At 35.1% G+C, this 27,696-nt stretch overlaps 1 protein-coding gene across 2 annotated transcripts; it reads right to left on the bottom strand.

Moving 5' to 3' along the window:
• Positions 1-342: 342 nt before the first annotated feature.
• Positions 343-27,696, bottom strand: LOC149803358 (maltase 1-like). 2 transcript variants are annotated; one of them, XM_089953059.1, is made up of 11 exons: positions 27,223-27,694; positions 25,886-25,990; positions 20,508-20,687; positions 14,455-14,621; positions 13,124-13,249; positions 8,021-8,146; positions 4,239-4,354; positions 2,846-3,032; positions 2,364-2,549; positions 1,862-1,996; positions 343-1,036 (listed from the first exon to the last, which is right to left on the bottom strand). In XM_089953059.1, the coding sequence occupies exons 3-11, from the start codon at positions 20,608-20,610 to the stop codon at positions 590-592; spliced, it is 1,593 nt and encodes a 530-aa protein (XP_089809185.1). In that variant the 5' UTR covers positions 20,611-20,687; positions 25,886-25,990; positions 27,223-27,694; the 3' UTR covers positions 343-589. The 2 variants fall into 2 exon arrangements, with proteins under 2 accessions (XP_089809185.1, XP_089809186.1); XM_089953060.1 differs by lacking the exon at positions 343-1,036 and having other exon boundaries at positions 1,864-1,996; positions 2,364-2,461; positions 27,223-27,696.

Here is a 27,696-nt window from a genome sequence, read left to right as displayed (position 1 = left end):
TCAGCAGCAGTAGTAACAGTAGATACTAGTAGTAGTAGCAGTTAAAGTAATGTTGGTGCTGATGATAGTGGTAATAGTAGTATTAAAAGCAATAGTAGTAAGTCGGCAGTAGTAATATTTACTGTTGCTGTTGATGCTGCTGCTGCTCATGTCTAGAACTGATGAAGAGGATGTGATTGTTTTCTAATGCCTCTATCATTTAAAGCATTTATGCAGGACACGATTAACAGCACGAGACGATTCAAATCAAAGGATTATCATAGCATTTAATTCTCAAATGCCAAGAAAATATTCAAAAGCTTCCAGCATGTTATTCTTTATTTTAATAGAAGACAAAATCGTTTTATACATATATCAACTTTTGATACTTTAAATAATTTTCATCCCACAACAATTAAATACCATTACTTTTATTCTAACACATATAGTCAATACTGATGCAGATACATGTGCTATTAGTCATTCGTACGTGTCTGCCTCTGTCCCTTTATACCTAAGTTAGTCATTCGTACGTGTCTGCCTCTGTCCCTTTATACCTAAGTTAGTCATTCGTACGTGTCTGCCTCTGCCCTTTATACCTAAGGACGCTTCACAGTACCAATTTTATGATAACAGAATTTCCCGGTGAGAAAGAAATGTCATTTAACGGTACTTTCTGCCCGATTGTGAAAGACGGTGAATTTGTTAAAATTATCTCCCCTGTACCACACTCTGCTGAAGAAACACAAAATTCGCTATAGGCAGGATCGGTCTTTCCTTTCTCACTTTCTCCCGAAGCATCACAAAATTCAGCATTTGATTGATCTTTTGATCCACAGCTCGCACAGATGTTGCAAAAGTTTACATTAACCATTTTCTTGCCAAGATTGATTCCGACTAGATGGGCTTCATTTTTCTTTGCTTGTCTCAGGAATGAAAAGATATCCTTGGTTACAACCGAATACTTCATAGTTCCTCGCCGGAAGTGCACATCAAATCTAAGTTTAGACACGTTTCTGTACCAGTTCAAATGTGAAAATGGCGTCTCCATTTCAACCTGATTAAAGATAATTAAAACCGTCTTCAAAAGGGGATAATTTGACATTTTTCGAAACTACAATTTTCAACACGAAAAGTGAACTCATTTAACCTTTACAAGGTTAATGAAAGACAGATAATCTAATCTCAAATACCTGAAAAACTTCTTTAATTAAACGACAAGCTCGATATTCTATATACTGATGTCAAATCTCAAAGCAGAGAATTGCTAATTATTATTCTTTATTTAAGTTAGTATAAACACAATGTGGAACTTCCTAAATCGAAAGGAGATGGAAAAGGGGATGATAGTTTGGATTATCATTGTCTTGCTAACCTAGTTTTGTTATAAAGATAGCGCAACAACGCTTGGTAAAGTATAGTTGACTACTTGTTGAAATATGTTGTATAATCCTGAGGTTTTAAATAATTTCAATGACTGATCACAGGGCCAATAAATTATAAGAAGACTAATACACAACCCCAACAATCACCTTGTCAAAACGGAACCACTTTTTATGAGCCGCCTCATCTGTATGACTTCCTTTTAAAATCTATGCTTATTTCTTCATTTTTTAATGCGCCGTCGTATTAAGAAGATGGAAACTTGTTTCATAAGAGGGAATATCCGAATAGAACATTTTAGGAAAAGGAAAGTTTGATACATTGGGAATTTCATAAACTAATATAAAAGATATGATATACTCGGACCAGTTTCACTCATTTTTACTCTGATCTCAGAAAATGGTGTACATTTATCACCTGTATGCTGGTTTTAGATGAAACCAAAACAGTCAAGGGATACTTTTGAAAAACATTTAATAAGCTGTAGAAAGGTAACAACCTGTACATTTTTAGTAACATAGTTTGGATGCACCGGAAGCCACGTTTTACTGGCTGTAGAAAACCCTCCATTTCTCTTAGTACTCCACTGCATTGGTGACCGCACCGGATCTCTTGAAAATGTTATATACTGCTCCTGTGAATGGACAGACTTTCATTAAAGTTAAATGCATATGAAATTAATGTAATGAGTTTAAGTAATTTCTGTGTCGTGAGGTTCGGTGAAAAAAAAAATGTCATAATGTCATTGACACTATTCAAATAGTGTCCGAACTGCTTATTTAGTATGCACGTGTGTACGAATGCACATACTAGTATCGTGTGACTAAATACACCAAGGTGTGTAACAGTTTTTGACTTTGTTGCAAAGCACAGGCACAGGTTAAGCATATTTCATATATACAACCGAACATGTTAAATCGTTTGAAAACCTTATATCTTTCAGCTCTTTCGATTATTCCGTTTTAAATTTATTTACGTTATGTGAATAAAATAAATACTACCTTTCCGAAATATTTTCCTTGAGGATCCTGTGTTTCATCGAAAGGAACAAACACTTCATCCATTCCAAGCTCTTCCCCATAGTACGTTGTCGGTGTCCCTGGCAACAAGAGCAACAACGTGTTCAACGCATCAACATAAGTCTCTCCAAATCTCGCTGAAACTCTCGGACGATCGTGATTTCCGGTCTTCAAAAAACGACGAAACCTTCATATTTTATCCGTCAATATAACTTACTAATAAACTGTATAAGGTACAACTTATTGTAATTATTATAGATACAATTTCGACATTGTTAATATTATATTGCAAAGACTGATATGAGAGATGAACAAGCTTCATAAAATGAATGCTGCTTTTTGTAAAGTATTTTTCAGACACGTAAATACAATTGCAGGTAATGTATCTGACTATAACATAGTCACGGTACTTTTAATAATATGATGATGTGTCAAATTTAGTATAAAAATGTAAGACTACTTACAACAAAATTTGACCATTTTCCATCTGGCACATTTCTAAGAAAATGATTAATGATTTTCATCATACAGTATCCGTCGCAGGTATCATTAGCATAAATTAGGTCAAAGTTGAAGGGCATATCAGCACCAGAATGGTAATATTTAATTATCTCTTTGATGTCATCAGCGTAGGCTTCAGTAACCATGAATCTGGTGAAATGAAATTCAAACTATAAGACGCATGCATATACATCCAGGCATTATATGATAAATAACAAATCTTCAAAACCAACAGTTTCTCTCATTTTCCCCATCTTTCGTTCCTAATATTCCTAATATTCCAAGAAAATGCTGCATATTTAAACCCATCCATTGCCATGGTCTAATGTTTCCAGTTCGTACCCATTACGTTGTAGAAGCATTTAAGAGACATTATAACGGCCTGCACAATACAATAAGCAATATAATAAATTCATTCAGGTGATTTGGAAAAGGAAAAGAGAAACATGGCACACAAATTAAAAGTTGATGATTAAAGTAATGGTTTAAGTCTGTAACTGCAGCCATTACATTTTGCAAACAAAATATCACAGGGAGACCCTTCTAACATCCGTAATTATGGACTTTATGTTTTCTGCATCTTTTTAAAAAAAAAATTCAATTTTTCTTTACTAATTAAATTAAATGATAACATCTCAGTTAATGTTAATTACAACGAGAGAAGAGAGCTCTTTGGTTAAATGCTTATAAGTACGACCATGCATGTACAAACTATAATTGTACCACCAGCTGTCTCAAAATAGCGGCACCCGGAGGTGTCTACGGTAGAAGAAAGTATGTCTCTGTGTTGTTTTGTGCATGTATGCTTACGAGAAAAGAACACAAAAAGTGGAGTATCCTTCGTTCGTAACGTTGGTCATAGGCCACCTTCTTGGTTATGTGACTAATTCACAGTTCAAAATCTCCAAGACTTTACTCTGCTTTTAAGAGAATAACAACATCAATAAATCATACAGCTCTGAAACATTATGGTAGAGAACGAAACACTCTCATGACGTCAACCAACACCAGTATCAGTCAGTTCTCATACGTATCCCGATATCTTTGCTCACCGCTATCTTTTACCCATTTCACATTATGAATATGAATTCGTTTCAATATATTTTAGACCTAAGAAGATAGTTTGGCATTTGGTCACATTTTATAAGTAGCATCAGGCAATGTTGACCTTTGATTTTCCTGACTCATCGTGAGATTAGGATTTCGTCTAACTAGTTGGAAGTCCAGGCAACTGATAACTTTATAAAGAATAAATCAGATATTTTGGAAACATTTTTTTGTTGCCCTGCCAATCAAATATATCACAAAACCAATGTTTGGATAATAACTCACTATATGTATGATAAATGTTCCAACCTTGGATGGCCATCTGTCTTACTGTAGCTGTCCAGCAGAGTTCTCCATTCTGCGATGACTTCGTGGATTTCTGGTTGGTGCTGAGTGTAAATATGCTTCAGATAAGAATGGTCATCCTGATACGGAATAAACAGGACAAGTGTTAGCTTTTCAAACTTGAATAGACTTCACTATATTAAATCCAGTTATAGGTTTGGAATAATCAACATTTTAAACAAATATAGTGACAAGGGGCAGGAGAATAACGCCAATTAATCTGCTTGAAGCAATATTGTTATTGTCATGCTAAGCGGATGTTAGACAGCTTTACAGTCATTTTGTTCTTTAACTTCTTGTGATTACTGAGCGCAATTGGACTTCTAATACTATGAAAATCCGTATATCTCGAAATATCGTACACTGGTCGGTTTACCTCACAAACAGAAAATGTTGCAAAAAAATATATAGTCAGAGATTTTCAACAGTGAAATAGTCAGACACGCATATATATATATATATATATATATATATATATATATATATATATATATATATATATATATATATATATAGAGAGAGAGAGAGAGAGAGAGAGAGAGAGAGAGAGAGAGATAGATAATTTACTTTTGGTATGGCAATAGTAATGTGACACGGATTCCTTGCGACCTTAAAACAAGGCTGAGATCAATAGTGCCTATCTTTTTCTGTATAGCGTGCCCCTAAGTCCGTCACATCAGGCTACAGTATATATTCCATTCAAGTTAGCATTTTATAAGACAATTACTGAGGCAAATTAGAAATTATAAGAATGAATCATGACAAGATGAGAGACCAGTTATTTGGGGCAAGTAAATACATTTCGAATTTCGTTAGAAATACAATCTGTTGCAGATAACCGCAAGCGGGAGAGTCACTGCACAAATTGGCCAATATTACAGGCCACTTTTGGTAATCTTTTGAAAGACTCTGTGGGCAAAATTTGTAATAAAACTTGTCCACTATTAACACTATTACATGCGGTGTTAATAGTGGACGTGTTCAAGAGACTATAACTTTATCTACGTACTACAGAACTAATTTTTGTCAGTCATCCAGTTTCGACAAGAGTTTGTAAATAAGGGGTCAATTTGTCTCATTCATTTTGAAAAGGTGGACCACTTGGACCAATTGTACAGTTATAATAAACTTCAAAATAAAATCAGACATAATTTAATAGTCTATTTTACATGCTAATTGCATGAGTAACCAATTAAATAACCTTCCCCTGTGATACCTCCAACCATGCTTGAATAGCGCGGGGGAATTCGAAGTCTGTCATGTATACCCCTCCAACGTCATAATCATTAGTCATATCGTTTCTTAAGGTGGTAAAACATTTTCCTTATTGGTTCCGCCATTTCGACATCTTTTTCTGAGTCGAAAGTGTCATTTTCTGTTTGATTTTCATTACGGTCTTTGTGGGTTTTAACAGCTTGTTCACTAATTTCGCCATATATATAGATTTATTTGTTATTGCTATCATGACTTGAGTGTGATACTGGGGTAAAAGGTTTTAATCAATTATCCGTTTTTCCATGTCAATATTTGAGCGAAATCCATCTACAAATGATAAATGGTGCCATATAAAGAGCATATCATGTGACTGGAAATACGTGCTTATGAAATTCACCAAGTCTATACATTTTTATTTTAGTAAAAATTGGTCCTAATACAGGAATTGAAGTTAATTCAATATGTTACTTGCATTACTTTCATACTTTTGTAATCGAGACTATTACAATTCGGTTGCATGCCGAACTCATTATTGACCTCTCAGCCAAAAGATAATATGGGATATACTAATTTACACTATTATTTCGAAACGATCCCGACTTTTTCCACATATGGATTACGATAATGGGGAAAAATAGATAGTCCGAGCATAGCTACCAATACAATCGGGAAAGATCGCTTGATGGATTATGTACATTTTCGTAATAGCATTAAGCAATTCTGACATTTAATTAATAGTTGGCGCATCTATATCAGATTAAAGGTATAAACAAAAAACATATAAATAAAAACACTTTCTTGTGACAATTTTGGCCTTTTAGGTAACTTATTTGTGGGACTTTATGTCTATTTTGCGCAGATCATGCATGGGTGCGCACCGATTGAAACACTGGTGATTCTATATGTGTATCGAATACCTGCAAACAAACACACCTGAAGAATGTTTTACAGATTGCTTACTAATTTTATTATAAAATGTTGTATGATACCATACAGTGAAGTTAAATAGTTGTATGAGACATGTAATTGGATGGGTTAAACACCTTGATACGGAGCGAGAATGCGACTTCACTGCACCCACGTACTGTAACTAAGTAAGTTCTATGGCTAAAAGGAATCACTTTTCCACCTACATAGATAAATCTGCTTTTAAATGGAAACGGAGAACTTTGCTGGAAAGCAGAAAACACCCACCAAAAAGAGAAATAATAAACAGGTTTGCCTCCAACCCAGGAGAGAAATAATGATGTTTGCAATCACTGCAAGACAACATTCTTTCATTGCTTTTCATCCTCTCATCCATTGATTGATTCTTGGTATAATGTTTAGATGTAAGGTAATGAAAGACATCAGGACTCAGATGGAACTGGAAAGATTTAAACACATAGCACATGGTCTCGAATAACTTTGTCTTGTCGTTAATTTCACTGTTTTGAATCAACTGAAGTCCGAAATGTCAACTTTCATTACCTAGCCATGTTTTATTAAACAATTGCCATAAGAGGTTAATAATATTTAACTTCATTGTCATGACTGGGACGAAAGAACTATAATGAAGAAAAATCAGTCTAATTTGTAATATTTTGTCATTTATTCCTTGGAGAAATAATCTATTTTTATTATTAAAAAAAATATAAAAATATTACATTTTAAAAATATCAATAAATATACATGTCTCCAAAAGGTCAACATTAGAAACATTTCAATTCCTGAGTTGAACGAAAAATATCTTGGTATAAATAACACCACGGGGAAAGCAGACCTTAAAGGGGACGGAGAATTCTCGAAAGAATACTTTTGTGCCGAATATACATATATAAGCCAATGTTTCTCGGAAAAACGATACTTCACACGTGATATTTGGGTAAGGGCAAGCATTAACATGTGCTAAAGACAATACATATGAGCTCATTTAAATGAAAAAGGACGTGTAATAATTAAATTCCATCATCGGAAATACAAGTTGTTTCTTTTCAATGCCGGAGAAACATTTTCTTTTAGTTTTTTCACAGTTAATACTCGTGTTATTTGTGTTCAAGCAATCATTGACGTGATTTCTACTCTTTTGACTTCCATAATTACGAGGTGTAATATTTAAGCTTCTTGCGAAGACATATTCATGCCCTTCATCCGCAGACATCTATTGCATTTGTTGAAGATGCGAGGAAGATGCATTAAACCTATTTTAGACCTACTGTCCAAAACCAAAACAATAATCAAACAATCACACAATATGTTTGTAAGGTTTCCGTTAATATATATATATATATATATATATATATATATATATATATATATATATATATATATATATATATATATATATATATATATATCCTTAAGAATTACACGACTGTGACAATACTTAGACACGTAAGCGTCATTCACATCAATCCTACTCTACATGTGTTTATTACAATAGGTTATATTATTATATTACTGCATATGTACTTACTCTTTAATAAATCGCTGAGTATACAATAGTCTAATCTTTCTCAAGGAGATGAAAATGATGCAGAATATTTACTGACCTCGCGAGTATGTAACAGATTGAAGCTTCTTGGTTCATCTCTCAACTGGGTGTCCTCAAACAAAGCCAATACGGCATCTACCCTAAATCCGTCAACCCCTTTATCCAGCCAAAACCGCAGTACATTCTGAAAATGAAAATTGTTTCATGAGACGAAATAAGTATGGGTCAGTATGATATTAATGGAGATAGTGTTTTCATTCGTATGTGATGCAATAGGTATGTGAGATACAGTTCCCTTAAGCCGATCTGGAAAATGTCGACGTTCTCATTCAACGTCATTTCATTCGCTGGTCAAATTCGTCATTCTGTTCCTCTTTAGAATGTGACATTGGTACAAAAACACCATAAACTGACGACGAGGATGCTAACTTACAAGCAATAATGTATTTTCTGTGAGGAAAATGACTGCAATGTTTTAATCTGTCGACATTGCAGCCGCGATTGGACTGAAAGTAAATTAACACGTTGGACTAGAGTTTTCAAAGAATTTATGACTGAAAAAGGAGTCCTTATAACTAGGAGAAGCCCACGCTTCTGATCCATTGCACTGGCATGAATGGGTAAAAAGGCTGTTAGAAAAGAAATTTCAGTTGTAGTCTATGTTCTTAGAATTGGCTTTCGACATATGTCAATTTCATCTAGTAAAACCGAAATATATGTAGGTCTTTTGGTGGATACACCTAAATTTATTTATATAATATTTAGATGATATTATTATGTTAAATAACTTTTCCCTGTTTCCCCATATTCCATTTTAGCAATTGGAATTCTACAATAAAAAGAGGATGATCCTAGGCTAAAGCCGCAGTCAACTTCCGACAATCGGAATCTCATCCTTCTATGACTTGAATCAGACTGATGGACATCAGAACTGGGAGGGAAGAGAATACTGGGCAAAAATATTCACTGAAATGTATTAGGTAATTAAAACAAAATTAGTTTCAGCCCCACGCCACTGCCACCCAAAAAAGGCACCCAACATTGTAAATAGGATGTTATACTGCAGACTGGAGGATTGCTTAACAACTTGTTGTGCAAATAAAATTTTGCCAAAAACATAAATACCTTAACGCTGGTGCGCCACGGAACGAAAGTAAAATGAGACGACCGAAGGACTAGAACGCCAGAGGGCAGCAGTCATCGCATTATCCAGAGGGGAATGATTAAAAAGCCCAAGATGCATCAATAAACTGGGCTTTGATTTTCATGAACGAGAGATATATCACAGTGACGGGTGAACTTTTTAAGAAGTCTAGATCTTGTCTGTCGACATATCTGAAGTAACTATTAATGGCACGTAAAGGACAGTTCCGACCATTTAATGCTTCTTTTGATTTAGATAGCATTATACAGTTCTAACTGGACAAAGGAATCTATCTTGGTCATCCCCAGGATAAATACGACTCAGATTGGGGATTAAAACAGGAGCATAAGCATATATGGCTCGAAACACGGCTTAGCGAAGAGGTGAACCAGAATTCTAGTTACAATTGAAATGAAAACAAACGTTTTCCTCTCACAAAACCCGTTCTTCTCACCAATGCAAGAAGACAATGAAAACGTTTACCGGTGAGGTTTATCAGGTTGATACTGGGACCTAAGACAACATGGAGGTTCCACTTTGTTATTAAAGACTAGTCCCTGAAGCTCAAAGTACCGGATGAGTACTGTAAGATGTGGGCTCGAGTCCATTGTGAAGCCCCAAAAGAAGGAAAAAGAGGGTTTATCTATAAAACTTGTTTGTGGATATTGAACCGTTACATTCTTCTACGAGACTGGATGGATATAAGTCAGGCATAAAGGTGGAGAATCTGAGTAGTGTTGTGAAAGAAAAACCCTATGTGCAGTGACAACATATAATTTCTCTGCGGTAATTCCAATAAGCCAACGCGATCGCTAAACTTGATCGTTGGATTCAAGGGATATATCAGGATAATCAGAGACTTAAAGGTCCTGACACTTTAAAAAAAAACTTCATGGTTTATTTGGGAAAATGGGAAGGCAAAGGCATGCACTCAATTAAATCTCAGACTGGCGGGGTTCACCGTCAATGCCCTCTGGTCTGACACTGAAGAGACATTAAATATGGATATGGTTGTTCATCCTAGATGCAAACAAGACTACCACTAGTTTTCTCCACAGATGAAAGGGTGTGTCTGATACCAACTAGGGCAGAGATCATTTCATGAGGACTGCCATAAAATTTACCTTTACTGACATTCTCTAAGGCTGTCCATTGAAGTAGGTTCCAGACTTCAGAGCAGGGAGGAGGAACATGAATGCCCACTTCACGTGAGGTACACTTCGATGGATTATTGTCCGTAGCGACTATGACAGAATAATGTCTTGTGTGGTTGACGCACCTCTCAAGTGCTAGTACAAAGATGTGAAGCGAATATTCTTCAAGACACCAGAAGCCCTGCAGGACTACACCATTAGGCACAAGGTGAGTACCCTGTCTGAATATTAGGCCTTGGTGTAAAAGGAGTGAGGTTCCGGTGCGTAAACTGGAAGTCAGGTCAGAAATCTGCCCTGGTTTTTCCACTAACACAGATAGTAACGAAATTTGTATCATAATGGGATCCAAGTGGACATTGATCCTTGTGAGGTCTCCCCTATACTAAAAGCAAGAAATTGAGAGGCTACATACGAAGCCTTCATTGGGAACTAAGTTCGTTGACACCTTCAGAGTCCTCATGAGAGAGGGATTGAAATGAGCAGGCGGTTAAATCATCCAGGCCAGTCTAGCTATGTGGATAGAATTGGTGATATTATGTCGGGGACGAACATAGCTTGTATCTTGATGGGTGAGAAAATGTTACACTTAGACACGATTCTAGAAAGGGATAATTCCGTCGATAAAGAGTCCGTAGGAGGCGGCGATGGTCTATGGCCCACCCGTGGTCTAATAGGGCCACGGCAAAGTTATCACTGATGTCACGGTAGAAATTGGCGACATGTGCGACTAAATGCCAGGTGATGGGAATCCTAAGCCATGAAGGTGTTGAACGTGACGTGAACATCAAAAAGGTACGGCTGTCGACGTGATTGCTTTCCCGTGAGCGATCATCAAAACGTGAAGACCACTTTCCATAGGAACGAAACGGAAACATTGATGAAGGACGCGGGGAGGTGGTGTGGAACTGATTCCTTTCCATAAAGATTCCGATTCCCAATCCTAAGACCGCTGCCCGACGCTCGGTGTTCGACGAGCAGAAACAGAAAACTGGAGTTGGGGAGTAATCACCATGCCTATTGATCAGCCCTATGCTCGATGAATGGTGAATAGAGGTGGTATCATTACGTTTTGGAATACACAACCTACAATACGGTACATTATCGATATACATAGCAACTTTAACTTCTGGTCATCTTTCGACGGGTTGTAATGGTATGGTAAATGCCATTTCAGATGTATTGACATATTGGTATATTTATATTATAATCAAGGCACATTTTGCGACGACTTCAAACAGACCTAAGCTTATTCAATGTTTTGCTAGAAGTCTCACTCTTGGCATAATAACCAAAAAACCCTAATGAACTGCAGGAGTGTGATGCATCCAAGATACCTATTAGTATAACGACTACAGTTAAAATATATAGAGATAAATCCACAGTGCCAAATGTTCTGAATCATAAACATGTTTTGTAAGTAGAGTATAGTCTTTTCACCCTTTGTAATTAATTGCCAAACATTAGAAAATATTCACCAATGTCGAAATCAAACATGTCTCAGAAGCGCTCAAAAGAATGTCTGTGGATAATGTGAAATCAGTGAAGAATGTATTACAAGAATACTTTGAAAAAACAGCTGCAGTTTCGAGGAGCGTGACTAAACAAGAGTATGATTATGATTTTGCGAACAGTGTATAATTGATGTTTATTAGGCGCAGCGTCAAAACAAGTATTTGGTCAGTATGTAATACTCTCTGTATTACCCTACGTACAACCCTTCTACACAGTTTGGTAACTGAAGTTGATACCAAAAATATTAGTAATTGTTTTGTTTCTTTTTTCGGAGTACAAAACAAATATAGTTCTTCCTTACACCAAGTGCAAGCTATCAAATAAATTTGGTTAAAATACATTCTGTAGAACTGAAGTTATCATTCGGAACAGTAAAAGCTGACAGAAAGGGTTATAACATCATAATCACTCCCAAGATGTCAGACGTAAAACAACAAAGCACACACTGAGAAAAAAGTATGGTAGCCAAAATGGACCTAGTGTGAAAACAGTTATAAAGGAATTATCATGCTTGCCGAACTGTGAATGCATATTCTGTATCATAACCAATAATAATGGAAACCCCGACTTTATCAAACAGAATTTCTCGCGATCAATGTGACGGGTTAGTGTCAATCTGGAGAAAGTAGACTGATACATAGGGATTGCTGTACTTCTGAATACAGCCACAGCAAATATCCTAGACAAATTAGATGATGATATTTTAACGTCTGGTGAACAGATTTGGGTAGATGTTTTTTTCTTTTCCAAAGAAAGAACCTTATTGAATTAGGAGCATTCGCTGTAGTTAATGTCAATCTTGCTAGAAATAGATTTTACCTGCGCATTAATTTCTCTTAGCCCGGAAGGAATCGTATTGATATGAGGGTGAATAACCACATGATCTAGATCACTTCTGCCTAAAAATAAATCAAGCCGTATGAAGAATCCTACTGATTTGCAGGTTAGTAGCTCTGTGATCAAGATCACCATCGCTAGAAATATGTCCATATTAATTTGGGGAGTGTACCTTCAAGGTTAGGGTCTCTGTTACTAAAAATAGACTTGGCTTTTGCGATTCATGCTTGACCAGAACGACATTTTTCTTCTAACGATTGGCAACAAAATTTGGTACAAGTATCATATCGAATGAGTAAAGATTGACGAAAGGGTACAGTTGGGACAATATAGGGTACATATCTTTTTATACGCAAGAAATACGTTCAAACAACATAAGGTTGACTGGGTATCATTAGCGTATTTTATGGATTTGTTACTCATTGTACTCATTAATGACAGCGTTGAAACTGTTTAAGATCACTACAACCAACGTTTTACAATTAGAAAAGGGTTATAATCATATTAATCTTACCTCTTGTGACCTTCGAACTGCTGGGTTTCTAAAGTTGAGATCAGGCTGCTCCTTTGCGAACTGGTGGAGATAAAACTGTTGTCGACTTTCGTCCCACTCCCAGGCCAATCCACCAAAGTAACTTAACTGCAGGAAGCAAATCGAAAGGAATGTTATTGAAATGGCATTAAATATTATTACGAAAGTCCTCAGACTGACTGCTTGTTTATCATTATAATATAAGAGTTTCAGACATTATCCCGATTTTAAATTAAGAATAATCAGTTAGGTAACAGACATGGGGCGGCTTAAATGGCTCTATAACTTTCTTAAAGAAATTAAACGAAAATAAGAATAATAATGTTAACTATACATATCATAACTATTATTCAGCTATTTATACATATCCACCTGAATTGTTTTCCGTAAATCCCTAATACTTCTTTGTACGTAAACTGAAATACATGTATATACCTAATCTGAAACGCTTGTATATATACCTAATTTGAAACATATGTACATGCTTAATCTGAAACACCTGTATATACCTAATCTGAAACACGTGAATATACCTAATCTGAAACACTGTTATATAACTAATCAGAAACACATTTATATACCTAAAGAAACTCTTGTATATACCTAATCTGAAACACTTGCATATATCTAATCTGAATCACTTGTATATACCTAATCTGAAACACATGTATATACAGGTGATGCGATGTGATTTGGATTTTTAACGTAGCTTTAACAATTTTTCAGTCATATCGCTACCATGTCTGCAGTGTGGCAGTTTATAGTGATGTCTAGACATGTAGCATGATGTCCCACCCAGTCACATTCCTGACACCAGGCCGACCAGTCCTAACACTAACCTCTTCATGCTGAGCGCCAAGCAAGGCAGCTGTTAGTACCATTTTTTAAGTCTTTGGTATGATTCGGCCGGGGATCGAACCCACGACCTCCCGCATCCGAGGCGGACGCTCTATCCACTAGGCCACCTGAGCGGTATGTATATACATAATCTAAAACACTTGTATATACCTAATCTGAAACATCTGTATATACCTAATCTGAAACACATGTATATGCTTAATCTGAAACACTTGTATATACCTAATCTGAAAATTGTATATACCTAATCTGAAACATTTGTATATACCTAATCAGAAATGCGTGTGTGGGTAATCTGAAACACTTGTATATACCTAATCTACATGCGTAAACTTTATTTTAATATTAATATTTATGTGGTTATTTTGAAAACTGCACTTTTCAACATGAATAAATTGTAAAATCTTAGAAGAATGTAGAATGTAAAGAACAATGTTCGAAATTTAACTTCCCACCCAATTATTCGGAGGTCTACGATTTCCATTTTCGTCCCTCGTTCCGTCGTGCCATATGTAGAAGTCTCGGAAGGGATTATCCGTGCTATTCGACTTCCGACTTTCCACAAACCAACAATGTTTATCACTGGTGTGGTTGGGAATAAAATCAAGGATAAGCTTCATACCTGAACATGGAGAAATCGTAACTAAATTACAACACACCTAAACAACAAATTTAAAGTGAATTGACTGGCGGGTTACGATGGCCAAAACACCTAAGATACATTGAAAATACATAACTAGTGTGCCTTTTAAATCTTTAATTTAATCCTAAGTTTTCCTTTGCAATTAGGTATTGATCAAAATGGCTTAATGACATCTCTTATAAAAGGAAACAAATTAAATTCAGTCATACATACACATGCATAAGTACATACATACATACTCGCACGCACGCACGCACACACGCACACACACACAGACATACATACATACATACATACATACATACATACATACATACATACATACATACATACATATGATCAATTTGGCACTGTGAGCTATCTTTACACTTCCCAGCATTAAGTGTTTTTATTTAATAAGTACAAAGAACAATAATCAAGACATTTCACGTCGATGAATATACATGCATGTCGGTGCATTTATTGGGTCCATAACTACTTATAAAGGTAAAAATGACTACAAAAAAGCTGTGACTGTCTTAAGCTGTTTAGTCGTGAGGGAAAACGTTTCTTCAAGTTTTCAACATATTTCAACTTGTGTTGGTAATGGCAGTAAAGGGGTGAGACTGGGGATAAAGAGGATGGGGGTGGGTAACCCACTGCGGCACCTGCACTCTGCTCTCCAGTGTCTTAGGTAAGGAACACGGTTGGAGAGAAGATAGAACGCCAACTGGGGAGCAGTTTAAAGTATATGATTCGAGTATATTTCAATCAGAACGCCATTGCCCTTTCCTGTCACATGCTAGAAAAAGGACCTTAGATGTAAATAGTTACCACTTGTTACTACTTCACTGATCACGACTGAAAGTGTCATAACTTTTAATAACGGTTAAATTTAGGATTATAATTTTTTGTATGTTAGCATTTTTCTATTGCAATTGAAAAATCAATCATGATAGAAACGAACAAAATAGGCCTTTTTTATGAACCTTTGATGGAATCTCTTCAGCACCAAAATTCATTTCCAGGGACTATGGAATCGACAATGGCGTTCGCGGATAAATGAATCTTTGAAGCGCGTTACGTTTTCAGCATAAATGGATGACGTGTATAAAGATATAAGTATGGGATATATGGTTAAATAACAGAATATAAATTATCAATATAATAAGATTGCTTATCTCTTGAAGGACAAAATTTTATAATTTATAAAATAAAAAAAACAGTTTATAAGCGAATGTGTTTATAATCAAATTTCCAATCAAAAAAGTGTATCTTGAAATTTAGAATGTCAGACCATAAATTTGCTTGTTGAAACTGGTCGATGGAATGAAATTATATAAGAAGAAGAAAATGTATCAAATGTCACAATGCTGTTTACGCCGATGAATTCCATTATATCTTTGAGTGTGAATTCTTTAGCGAGGCTAGAATGAATTTGATTAACAAATATTATTATTATTATATACGACAGAATGCCTTGAAATACCAACAATTAATTACAACAAAAAAAAACAGTACTAGCGAAATAAGTAAGCATATTTGTTAGCAAAATTATGAACGAATTAGAAGCTGAATAAAAAACAGGATAGCTACCGGTGCTGGTTTCAGATTCCATCTGTTTGCAACTCTTTTATAGATTAAATGAAACATACCAAACATATTTTCATTAAAACATTTATCTCTTTTCTTTCGATACTTTTTGGACTTGTAATATATAGATAATCCTCTCTCTTTCTTTCTCTTATTCTTTACATTTATTTTAAAAACTTTATTAAAAGGAAAAAAAATGTGTCAATGTCGTTATTGCATGAATTGTTTAAGATTTTGGGTTATAATTTCTTTTTACCTTCCTTTTAATTATTTTAGAATTTATTTTTGTTTTGAAAGGAAAAGAGAGACATGTTTGTGTTTTGCGTATGTTATATATAGTTATTTACCTTGAGTGCGTGTTGGATCCAATCTCACTCGAGATAGCCTTTCATACAGGTCGAAAGGGACATTATGTCCCACGACCTATCGATTAATCAAACAGCTCTCTATGAGTGCATTAATGCGTTGGGGGAAGTGGCACCATTCCTTCCCCCTCAAAAAAATCAATCAGCCACAAACGGGGCATTAACCAGTCGTGCATGCCCGTATGGACGAAAACGACTTTAACCGACCGACCAACTGGACTTGTTATTCCACAATGCAACTCTATTTGTGGTCCCAGATTGCTTACAACAGTACGTGAAAACGTCTAGTAGGCATAGACCATTTCATTTCGAGACATTTTTGGTGGCCGTATTTCTCGAGGATAGTTGTTGCTAGGCTGGGGGTCCCCAATAGCGTCCTCCTCCAACGAAGACGGCTTTCTCTCTCTTGCAAGGACAAAGTGTCATCACTCTGCCATTTCTGCGATCGTTTCATCATGTTTGCCTTGCACTTCGTGCTGGTTGGATCTTTCCTTCCACGCACTCAATCACGCTGCATGTTTTGCCTCCGTTATCAGGGACTGTAGGTCGACTGAATTATTTGCTTTTTTCCTGATTTCGACATCATTCTCACATTGTTTACTGACTCCATTTTGGATTCAGAATTAGTTATTTGGGTCCCGATTGTGCGTATTTAACCAATGTTGGAAATGATTGTTATTTCCTCAGATTGTGTTTTTTGTCCGGCCTTGACATGTCTGTTATTAATTTTTACGTGAAACTTATTAGTCTAGAGAAAATGTATATGTTTCCCCCGATAAATTTGTGTTATGTTTGTCCATGTACTGTGTAACCAATTTTCTTTGGCTCCTCTAAAAGCCTGTCTACCTCGCATGAACTACTTGGCACATCCTTACAGTCTCTACCCCAAGTACTTCCCACATTACATGGTTCCTTGTCCCAGTTTGAATTTATTTTCTATACCACTTCTTGTCTATGTTAGTTCCAAGTGGGTTTCCGCTTTTCTGTCTGGTGCTTGTTTAGTTTTGTGTCAATTATTTTAGTCAGTTGCGCTCATTTATAACAGGGACGGGTCAAGAGGAGCCACCTTTATCCTCCCGTTCATAGTGGAAATATAATATGTTTATATTACATAAGGCTTTTGTAGGGAACACAGTTATGAACGTGAAGTGGGTGGAATGTCCAGTTTGCATTAGCGACGACGCCCTCTAGTAGGGCGTCCATCTGGAACCTTACCCCTAAAGAGATTCTAGTGTAAACAGTTAGAGAATAATACATATGGATCTGTCATGGAAATTTATTATTTTTTCACCTGATTTCTCCTTTTAAAGCATAACCTTTAATAATAATGTTTTCCTTAAGATACAAAATTATAGAGTAGAAACAGTAGCTAGAAAGTTATTGTTCTTAATTGTATAGTTTTCTAAGATCAGAATTGTAATTTTTCAGTAAGTTTTTTATTTGTATGGATATCGGTTTTAGAACATGTAGTAGGTAGGATGACCAGTACGCGTTAGTGACACTGCCTTCTCCTCCGTATTTGCATTTTCTATGCTAAATGTACCCATTGTACCACGTTTTTCCTAAGAAGCTGTGTAAGAAAAGGCAAGATTCATTTTCTTATCTCCTCCTTCTCCATTTCTTTGACCCTCGGCCTATTCTTGATTTTTTTATCTCGTGAGGGTCCCCATTGTGGCGTTGACAGTTTTTATATTGAATTATTTTTAAAGCATCCTACCACATCTGCCTGTAGAATCTCATATGTCAAGTCTTTGCGATGTAGCTCTTATGTCTGTTTCTTAATTGTACTCATTATTGGCGTTGGTTATTTGATGTTTACTGTTTCTCATCCTATCTTCATGCGTCCATACGGTCATATTGTTGTTGTTCATTGAGGTCTTAAAATGTACATTTTCCTTCCGTTTCTCTTCAACGCATCCGCTAGATTTAAGAAATTGGAGCTTTTCAATTCTAGAGCCACCATAATCAACCCCGTTGGTCTCCATCTACGTGGAATATTTGTCCTATCGATGTCTTGAGTTCCCTCTGGATATGTGCATTCCAGAAATAGTCCATCTTTCGTATCTACTCTCCACGTTTTAAAATATTGCTCTAGTTCAGACATTTTCTCGCTACTTGTTTCAGACAAGGTTTTTGGTATGGAGTTGCACGGGTTTTGAAAACTACTCACAGTGTTCTGCTTTCTTTCTATCTTCTGTAAATATTTATTCTACTTTGTTAGCATTCTACAGCACTTTGTCCGTTTCCTCCGAAAGTGTTGTATTCTTCTCTAATCGGTAGATATGCGTGCAGTTTGCTTTGTACGGGCCATCACCAAAACTTTCTTTCGGAATCAGGCAGCAAAGGTATGCTTGACAAGAACTTTCCGTTGATCGATGGCTCTTCCGGGAACGTTCCCAAAATAAATACTTGCCGCCATGGCATTAAACCTATTGCTTGTTGGGATAAGCAAGGTACTTCAAACAAAACAAAGCCAACATCATTAACTAGCAGTGTTTCGAGTAATATTGTGTTTACGCAACCAAGGTACTCGAGTGGATCACAAAATGATTTCCATCAATCTATTCATGTTAAGTACATGAATGAAAGGCAATTTCCCGAGTATAGTGTAGGTTTCCTTCATCAACAGATTTAATCATGTTTGGTTAACAGCTTATCTTTCTAATCACATATCTTGGGTAGTACAATGCTTTCTATTCCTGATTAAATCACAATATTGATTCTTTCAATTTAATCGATTGTACATATGTCACATTGCACTTTATTTTGTTTTGGATTGGGGGTGGGGCGGGATATCTAAGATGGATTTAAAGTCACTTGTCATACATTATGGGCTATATCATATTCAGGAAATGGGACCTAGATGCATTTTCAGTTACACCCCGAGGCAGCCGATCCAGGTTAGCTTGGACTGGTGTGTAACCCGCGACCACCAATTGAGTTTTTGCAGCTTCCATACAACCTACCACCTGAGCTACCGGGACTCCCATATTGCAGCTTATTATCGAGCTGTCTGTATTTATAGTTAATCTACAAACCGTATATTGTGATCACTTTTACAAGTAGGTGTCAAGTGAGTACGTGGATAAAATGAGTTTACTAAGTTACGTTTGGAAGGACGGAAATAAGGAAGATCCTGTCAGGGAAAATTCCTATAGGTGACTATTTTACTATAGACATGAGCTAGAAAAGGCAAGGAAAGAGACAGACAAATGTTGAAACACTTAAGATTGATAATTAGCAATGGCTTGAATTCATCAAATTCGCAGGAACGATGTTTTGCAATTATAGAAAACAATATCTCCAAATGACACAGGCTGGAAATTCAACCAGTGTATTTGTCATTGGAAATCCCAAATTCAAGATTACTCCAATCATAGTTTTATGACAATCCTAGACATCACATGACCTCTACAGACACCATATGCATGACCCTAGCTAACATGTGGAAAAAATCCTAAAGTTAGATATTCCACATTCAAACACATTTTAAAACTGATCAGAATGACATGAATAAATAATATGCGAGCTCTCTTTAACAAACCCTAACCCTTTACGGAAAACCATTTTCTGATAAGAAAATGATGGGTGCACTACAGGTGAAGAACTGTTTTGAAGCTTTGAGGACTTCGACCGAGACAAGATCTTTCAACTACTGGCTTGGTGCTGGGTCGAGAGGGCAGACATGTACATGGACAACATTCAAGATAAGCTTCGACAACGTTTATGACTAAAGTAACAACCTGTATGGTGTCAGTCTGTTTTAGGAAAATTAATACCCTTCATGTATTTATTTTGTAATTTGCATGGATTAAAATGCATGCGTCTCATCAAACCTAGACAAGTGATTGAAATTTTGAGACTAATGAATTTTCTGAAACTACTTAGCATGGACGAGTGGCTGAAAAAACATTTGATTGATACGGACCTTTCTCGTGCATCTTTCTCAAGAGTACCTCGAAATCGGGCATGGTTCCAAAAATTGGATCGATCTGTGTATGGTTCAACACATCATAACCAAAGTCTACCATTGGCGACTGATAGATGGGACTCAGCCACAGAGTCTTGACATTGATGTAGTCAAAGTAGTCAAGCCGGGAGAATATTCCTGGAAAAATAAATGTAAGGGAAATTACGGCAATTGTGTGATGGCCTGATGTATAGCGGGCATGTTTGGGTATTTCTACAATTAACCAATTTTTGCCAAAGGGGTGCGTTTTAAATTCTGGCTAGTTAAGTTTTACAATTATAACATGAAGGATTAAATATTTTGACGTAATTTATTTTCACGTTCTCATTCTTACACCGCTAGATTGCTAAAAGATACCTGGTACGTAGTAATTCTAACGTCAGAAAAGAAGCAGAAGGTAGTAGATATACATATAGGATTGTGTATCAGACATACAGGTCTTTTCAAATATAAGAATTGGTAGAGGCAGTACAGATAACCATATACCTTTATACAAATATACAAATAATATGAAGAATATTACAACGAATATACGGCTACGATATTTTGCTTTATTACATACCCATTATTCTTACATGGCTGATCTGGTGTGTGCGATACAGATGTTCAATCAGTAATTCCGTATCGCACAAGTAAAAATTTCCCTATCGCGAACACAGCCTGGAACTACTTTTACAACTTGAAATATTCAACAATAGTCAACATGTAAAGTCTCAGAAACGATTTACTGTAATAAATTTTTAATTATTCATGAATTTCAATACACGTTTGTAATTATAAGAAATGCAGACATAATGGATAAAAAATATCCGCTTTACCGCTGGGAATAATAGGAGAGTACCGTAAGTAGCGAAGAGACGTATATAGGTGTTTCACGTTAGCTATCGTCAAGAAATTAGAGTAATTTGAAGCAAACAACAATATTTTAGACAGAATATTTGACAATGAGTTCCCAGATAACCTGGTGTGCAAACTGACACCAAACATAAGAGACAGAAAGACAGACAAATAGAGAAGGAGAGATGGGCCAAATACTGAAAGTTTTAAAACTCCAGAAATAGTATTATGTAAATCTTTAGGATATATTTTGTAACTCTTGGTATCTATATTATGTGCATCTTTTGTTCATGACTGTAATGATCATCTATAATCAAGATATAAGGTAATTAATTTTTGTAAATGGGTATAAAATTATATTTTAAGATATTAAGCGTGTGGATTGCGTAGGATCTATAAATAGTTGTTGATATAGGTGCTTACGATCATTAATAATAATATTACTAAGAAGTTTTGCTGACAAGTTCTCATTGGCTGGTGGGGTGAGGTGGGTTCTGATGAAGGTCTCATTGGATGGGTTAGGTTAGGTGGGTAATTGTACGATGTGGGATATTTGCCAAAAGTCATGTAACTAAAATCCTCTTATACTTGTGTGTGTATATATATGGCTATCTATGTATGTATGCATGTATGTATGTATTTGTGTGTGTGTGTGTGTGTGTGTGTGTGTGTGTGTGTGTGTAGCTAGTTAGCGGAAAACAGTGCCAGTGCCAGATAAATGGAAGGGGTAATAATCAGATTTAGAGCAATATGGATTGGTGATGGGGAAAGGGTTTCAAAATATTCTGTAAAATAGGAATTGTACAAGTAAGATGTTGCCAGTTCAGCTAAACAAGAGCATTTACACAAATTGAGCTAGAAATTTTAACAGAAACTAAATTATACTATGATAAATTAAAATCATAACTGTTATGTATATTTGATTTAATCTGATTTAATATATATTTATTTCACAATGGGTGTACGTGACCCTTAACAGGTACGTAGCTTCTACAAACTTCCAGAAGATGATCACGTGACCCCTTGTTTACGTTTTACAAGACCATATAATCTCTGTTCTGGAGCCTTATTATCAGTAGAAGCTGGGCTGTTAAACTGTTAGTTTATGTTGTGCTGTTTGGAGTTATTTCATATTACTTGGTTTGGAGTTATTTCAAATTACTTGGATTCAAAAGGATTAAATCTGTTATTTTCTGGAAAATACGCGTGCTCATTTAATATTGTGGAACAAGAACAATTTACTCAGCTATCAGAAATCAGAGTGAAAATTCCTGTTTATACAAGGAACTGTAGATTTCAACAGATTGCAGCACACGTCATCGTCTTCCATCTTGGATTCTTCGTCGGGATTCGAACTTGAAATCAGTAGAACATTTTGTTATTAGGACTACTCGTAGATTATTCTTGGATCATTTTTTGGATTTGATTCTATAAAACCGTATGTTCATATTTTTGTTTTCATTTTTACAGATTTTTTCCAGGGAAATAAATTATTGTAATTTTCAAAGCTTGTTGTTTTCACTCTCTCACTGCATTTGACAGGCATCCCTAAATTGAATAAGTAAAGCAATGAATATCCCAATTACACAGAAGCAACATCAAGTTTTAAAAACATCTCTAACAATACTTGCGCAGGATCCGATGAATTTACAGTCGCGTTCTTTAAAGACTTTTAGAGAAATATTGGCCAGGAGTTTGTAAGAGCAATTATTTTTGCCTATTATATTGGTGAGCTATCATCATCACAGCAAGAAGGTTAATAATATGTCTCCCTAAAGGGGATAATTCAAAACAATTTTTAAGATACTGGAGACTGATTCTTTCTAACTTAATGTATCGTAAAAACAAGCACCGGCGTGCAAATAGACTTAAAGCGATACCTTCATTAGTTAGAGGTAGTGATCAAACAGGCTTTATTAAAGATAGATAGATAGAGATAGATAGATAGATAGTAACCGTACTCTTTATGACCTTATGTTTACTCGAAAAATAATGCAAGCTACCTGGACTTCTTTTAATTAATTCTCAGAAAACATTCGATTCTGTTGCGTTGCCTTTTATTGATAAAGTTCTACATTTGCTAAATTTTATCAAGGATTTTTAAGGCTGAATCCATCTCTTCTATATAAAAAATATCAAATCTTGTAGATGGAAACAATCTACCATTGTTTGAAATCATGAGAGGGTGTAGACAAGGAGACCCCATATCCATATACATTTTTTATTTCATGTGCAGAGATATTAGCCTGTTTTATTCGGAAAAATCCAAATATCAAATGAATTAATATAACAATACACAGAATATCTACTTTCACACTATCCAAATGACACAGATATTAGCCTGGATGGCTCAGAGAAGTCCCTTTAGTCAGCTTTGGATCTTATCTACCAATATTCAAAATTTTCAGAGCTCAGTGTAAATATTGAGAGAAAAAACTTAAGTAAACATTTAGATTACAATATGTCTTATTTTACGACACTGTGTACTACATTCTCAATAGTCAGATGATATGTTGATCTCATTCACAGATTTAGCAATGATGACATAGAGAAGTTTACATAATGTAAATAATATAAAATACCAAACTTACCCAAAATCCATTTCAGCTTCAGAGTTTCAAAAAATAAGGTCTGCAGAATATTTTATTTTTTTTAAAAGCATGTTTGAGTGGATAAAAGTTCAATTCGTCCGTCATATTACTCTAGAATCAAATTTGTCATTAAATCTTATGATAATACTGACAAGCAGTTGCAACATGTAGGTAGACGTAGAACAGAGCAGCAGCTGTTTTACCTCTGGCGTGAAAGAAGAATTATATCTTCTTGCAATGTTGTTAAAGCTTTTTTATCAATAATAGAAAAAGGCAACAGAACGATATTGTTTATAATTTTTTGTTAAGAATAATCTTTTGAATGTTAAAAATCTATTACGCATGTTAGACAGATACAAAATCATCGTTTTCTTAAAAATAAATGATTAAATTAACACTTTTAACTTGAATGCATCAATATTTTCATGTATATATGACAACATAAAAATAAAGAATTTTAAAATGCTGTAAATTACTGAGCTTTCTGTATAGAACTGAACATTTTAATTTCAGTTAGTCTGTTAAATTCGCCCTGAAATTTGCTTGGAAATTAATCTCGTTTGTGCAGTAATTAGGATGGAAGAAAAAGGATCGCTTACTTACTGGTCCAAAATCTATGTTCTATTTGAGAAGTCAGGGAAAAAAATCCCCTTGCCTGTGACTTCAGTTTAAATCGATTCATGTGTCCCATACAACACTTTTAAAACTTTAAAGCGAAAAGAGTAATGCAGACAAACATATGACGCATCTGCAAAGTATCTATCTAGGCTTAGCCCTGGGAACGTACATGGACATGTGTCAGAGGTTTGTACAATATCTTTCATAAAACACCCATTGCCTAATTGATTTTTTTAAAGTATACATTTAAAGATAAAGCAAATGTGTAAATAAAAAGGGGATATGTCAAATATACGAAGCCACATAAGTGCTTCGTTCCGAGCCGGTGGAAAGAACAATATAGGAATATACGTATCGGCCTGACGGCTTCATCTTATTCCTACGCCGTATAAAATTCATTATTTCCGCCCACTCTGAACTCTGACAAAAAATACATATGTCGTTTTTCTATTTATAAAACATCAATGTTTATCTGCGTCTAAAAAAAATGCAATTCGTAACCATTCAGTAGATGATCTGCATTTACAATGTTCATTTATAATTACGATCAGTTTGTAACTATGCAATTGGTATATCTTCTCATATATAAGATTTTATTTGCATCAACCCAAACTTAGTACTTTTCTTTTATTGTCTTCCGTTTTTATTTCTTTCCTAATTATGTTCTTACTCTCGATTTCTCCCTCCTGTGCAGATTTACTTAAGTCCTATCATTTTGTTCTGAAAGACATTTTTCCTCATGTTCCAAGTTTTAATGAGATTAGCATTTCGAATTTAAACAGAGAAATCGTATCAAATATATATCTGCCTTTTTATCCACATGATATATCACACAGTGCAAAAGTGTGTATGATTAACAATATTTATACTTTACACACCGTAACGGGCAAAAGAAAAGTTATATACTTCTGCAATATATGTGAACTTAGTTTTATCTTCTGTCGCTGAACATTTATTTTCGTTATCTTTATTTATTTATTCTCTTAGCTAACGGTGTATTTCTCTGCAAAGGGTTTTAAAAATTTCCTAATTAATAATTGATTGGTAATAGCTGTGAACTTTTATCTGCAAGAGGGTCACACCAAATCGCTGGTAAATAATATGCATTCAACACTCTATGTCGATCAACTTGTCTTTCTGTCAGGCCATGACTAGGCCATCCAAGAGGAAAACAATTGTATTTATGGTATTTCTGAGGTATCGGAAGAGGATGGTATTTCCATCATGTAAGTTTTTACTATATTTGGAGACTGTTGGGAGAGGTTGGTATTTCCATAATATGGGTCTTACCCCTGAGGTCCCCCACTCCATCGCCGTCACTGTCCTGAAAAGACCTGGGGTAAACTTGGTAGACGATGGTTTCTTGCCACCAAGGAGCGTCGCCAGTTGATGAAACTGTAAATACAATTCTCATACATCTGTGATGTAAAATATACAAGGTAACTCTATGATTAATTATTAATCTTTCCATACATCGAAGGCGAGATTAGTTACAAATTTGATGTTTTTCTTTTTTTAAAAAATAAATGCAACAATTGAAAATTCAAATTCATAATTTAAAATCTTTTCACTGTATAAAATTCATCAAGCAAAATTTTCAAATAATTCTTGCTGTAATTGTTTCTGGTTGGTACTTGTTTGCTTTTCGTCAACTCTATATTGTTATGATTCTATAGTATTTTGCAAATTTCAACAATAATTTGATTCCCTAGAATAAAAGTGAAACATTTATAAAGAACTTACAGTATTATGAATGAGATCTCAACAAGTCCTAAAAGTTCTATAACAAGTCTAAATGTGTAGACTTCCACTTAAATTCCGTTATTAAATATGTTGATTTATCTGCAGTGTCAAATGTGCCAATGCGTCAATGGCCTGAAACGTGGCATTGTGTTAACAGTTATGATATAACACGATAATATAATCCAAAAGGTCCTTGAATGAACTCACGATAATTCCGAAGTAATGATTTATCCAGGAAGTATTAATGAGTACTTTGTAATTCCGGTGAATAATTCAAATAAATCCACCCAAATTACAAACAACACACAACTATAAGACAGATTTCACTTTGGATGTTCAGGTAGGAATGAACAATTTTGAAGTAAACAACATCGACATAAAAACTAAGACAAAATAACAAAGCCTGGATTAATCGTAAGTTTTCTTTCTAAAACATTCTAAATTGTCACCAAGATTAGGAGTTCCCAACTGAAAAACTTATTGTCCTAGACTCAGATTCAATTAAACATGTTTACCTCTAAGAATAGTAATACGGATGTTTACTCTATAATTAAAAGAGAAATATTAGCTATACATTTTTTTAAAAAATAAATGTCACTATTCATGTAGAACATTCACTTGATTCGGACTAAAGTCAATTTGTAAATACAACTATGTATAACATAATCATAGAAAAAAGCCAACAATCAATGCAAATTAGATATCCATAACATCTCCCACGATAAAGCAAAGGAAAGATAATTTTAAAAATAACTTTTTTTATATCAGTCAAATGTATAATTAAAATTACATGAGATGACGTAATATCAATGAACGAAATATACATGAAGCATTATTATACTTCTATTCACGGGAAAGTGTATCAACAGCTAGGTTATATTTACCCTTGATGTGCCTGATGTCGATATTGTACTCCTACAACGTCAAACTCCACCATGATAATCTCTGACTTTTGTTTTTCATTTGTCACTGAATACAAATAATCAGGAAAAAAGCCAAACTAATTAATATACACTTCAAAGTGTTGCCAATATCAATGCAAAAGAAAACTCCTCCGCGATTGTGGAATCATTTATATCGTGCTTGTTTAATACTTTTTAGAAAAATTGCACACTGGATGATCATCACCATTTTTGCCCTCCTGAATGAATACTCCACAAGCCCCAACATTACTTGCGTCAATAGACATTTGAATGATTGATTGAAATTTGGAGTTGAATGAACTGGTGCAATCTTAAGTATGACTTTTAAGTTATCAAAAGCCTCATGGCTTTTGTTTGACACGTTAAACCTATAATTCCTTGATCAACAAATTGATCATTGGCTCAGCAATTATAACAACATTGGAGCAAAATATC

The sequence above is a fragment of the Sinohyriopsis cumingii genome, chromosome 3 (assembly GCF_028554795.1).
Source record: "Sinohyriopsis cumingii isolate HCF-2022 chromosome 3, ASM2855479v2, whole genome shotgun sequence".
Classification (NCBI taxonomy): domain Eukaryota; kingdom Metazoa; phylum Mollusca; class Bivalvia; order Unionida; family Unionidae; genus Sinohyriopsis; species Sinohyriopsis cumingii.
This window is presented reverse-complemented; position numbering and strand designations above follow the sequence as displayed.

Coding starts and splice junctions, on each gene's coding strand:
- LOC149803358 (XM_089953059.1), bottom strand. CDS start 20,610: ATGGTAGACTTTGGTTATGATGTGTTGAACCATACACAGATCGATCCA. Junction 14,622..20,507: donor GAGAAAGATGCACGAGAAAG/GTCCGTATCAAT, acceptor CTCCATGTTCAG/GTATGAAGCTTATCCTTGAT. Junction 1,997..2,363: donor AAGGAAAATATTTCGGAAAG/GTAGTATTTATT, acceptor GTCCATTCACAG/GAGCAGTATATAACATTTTC.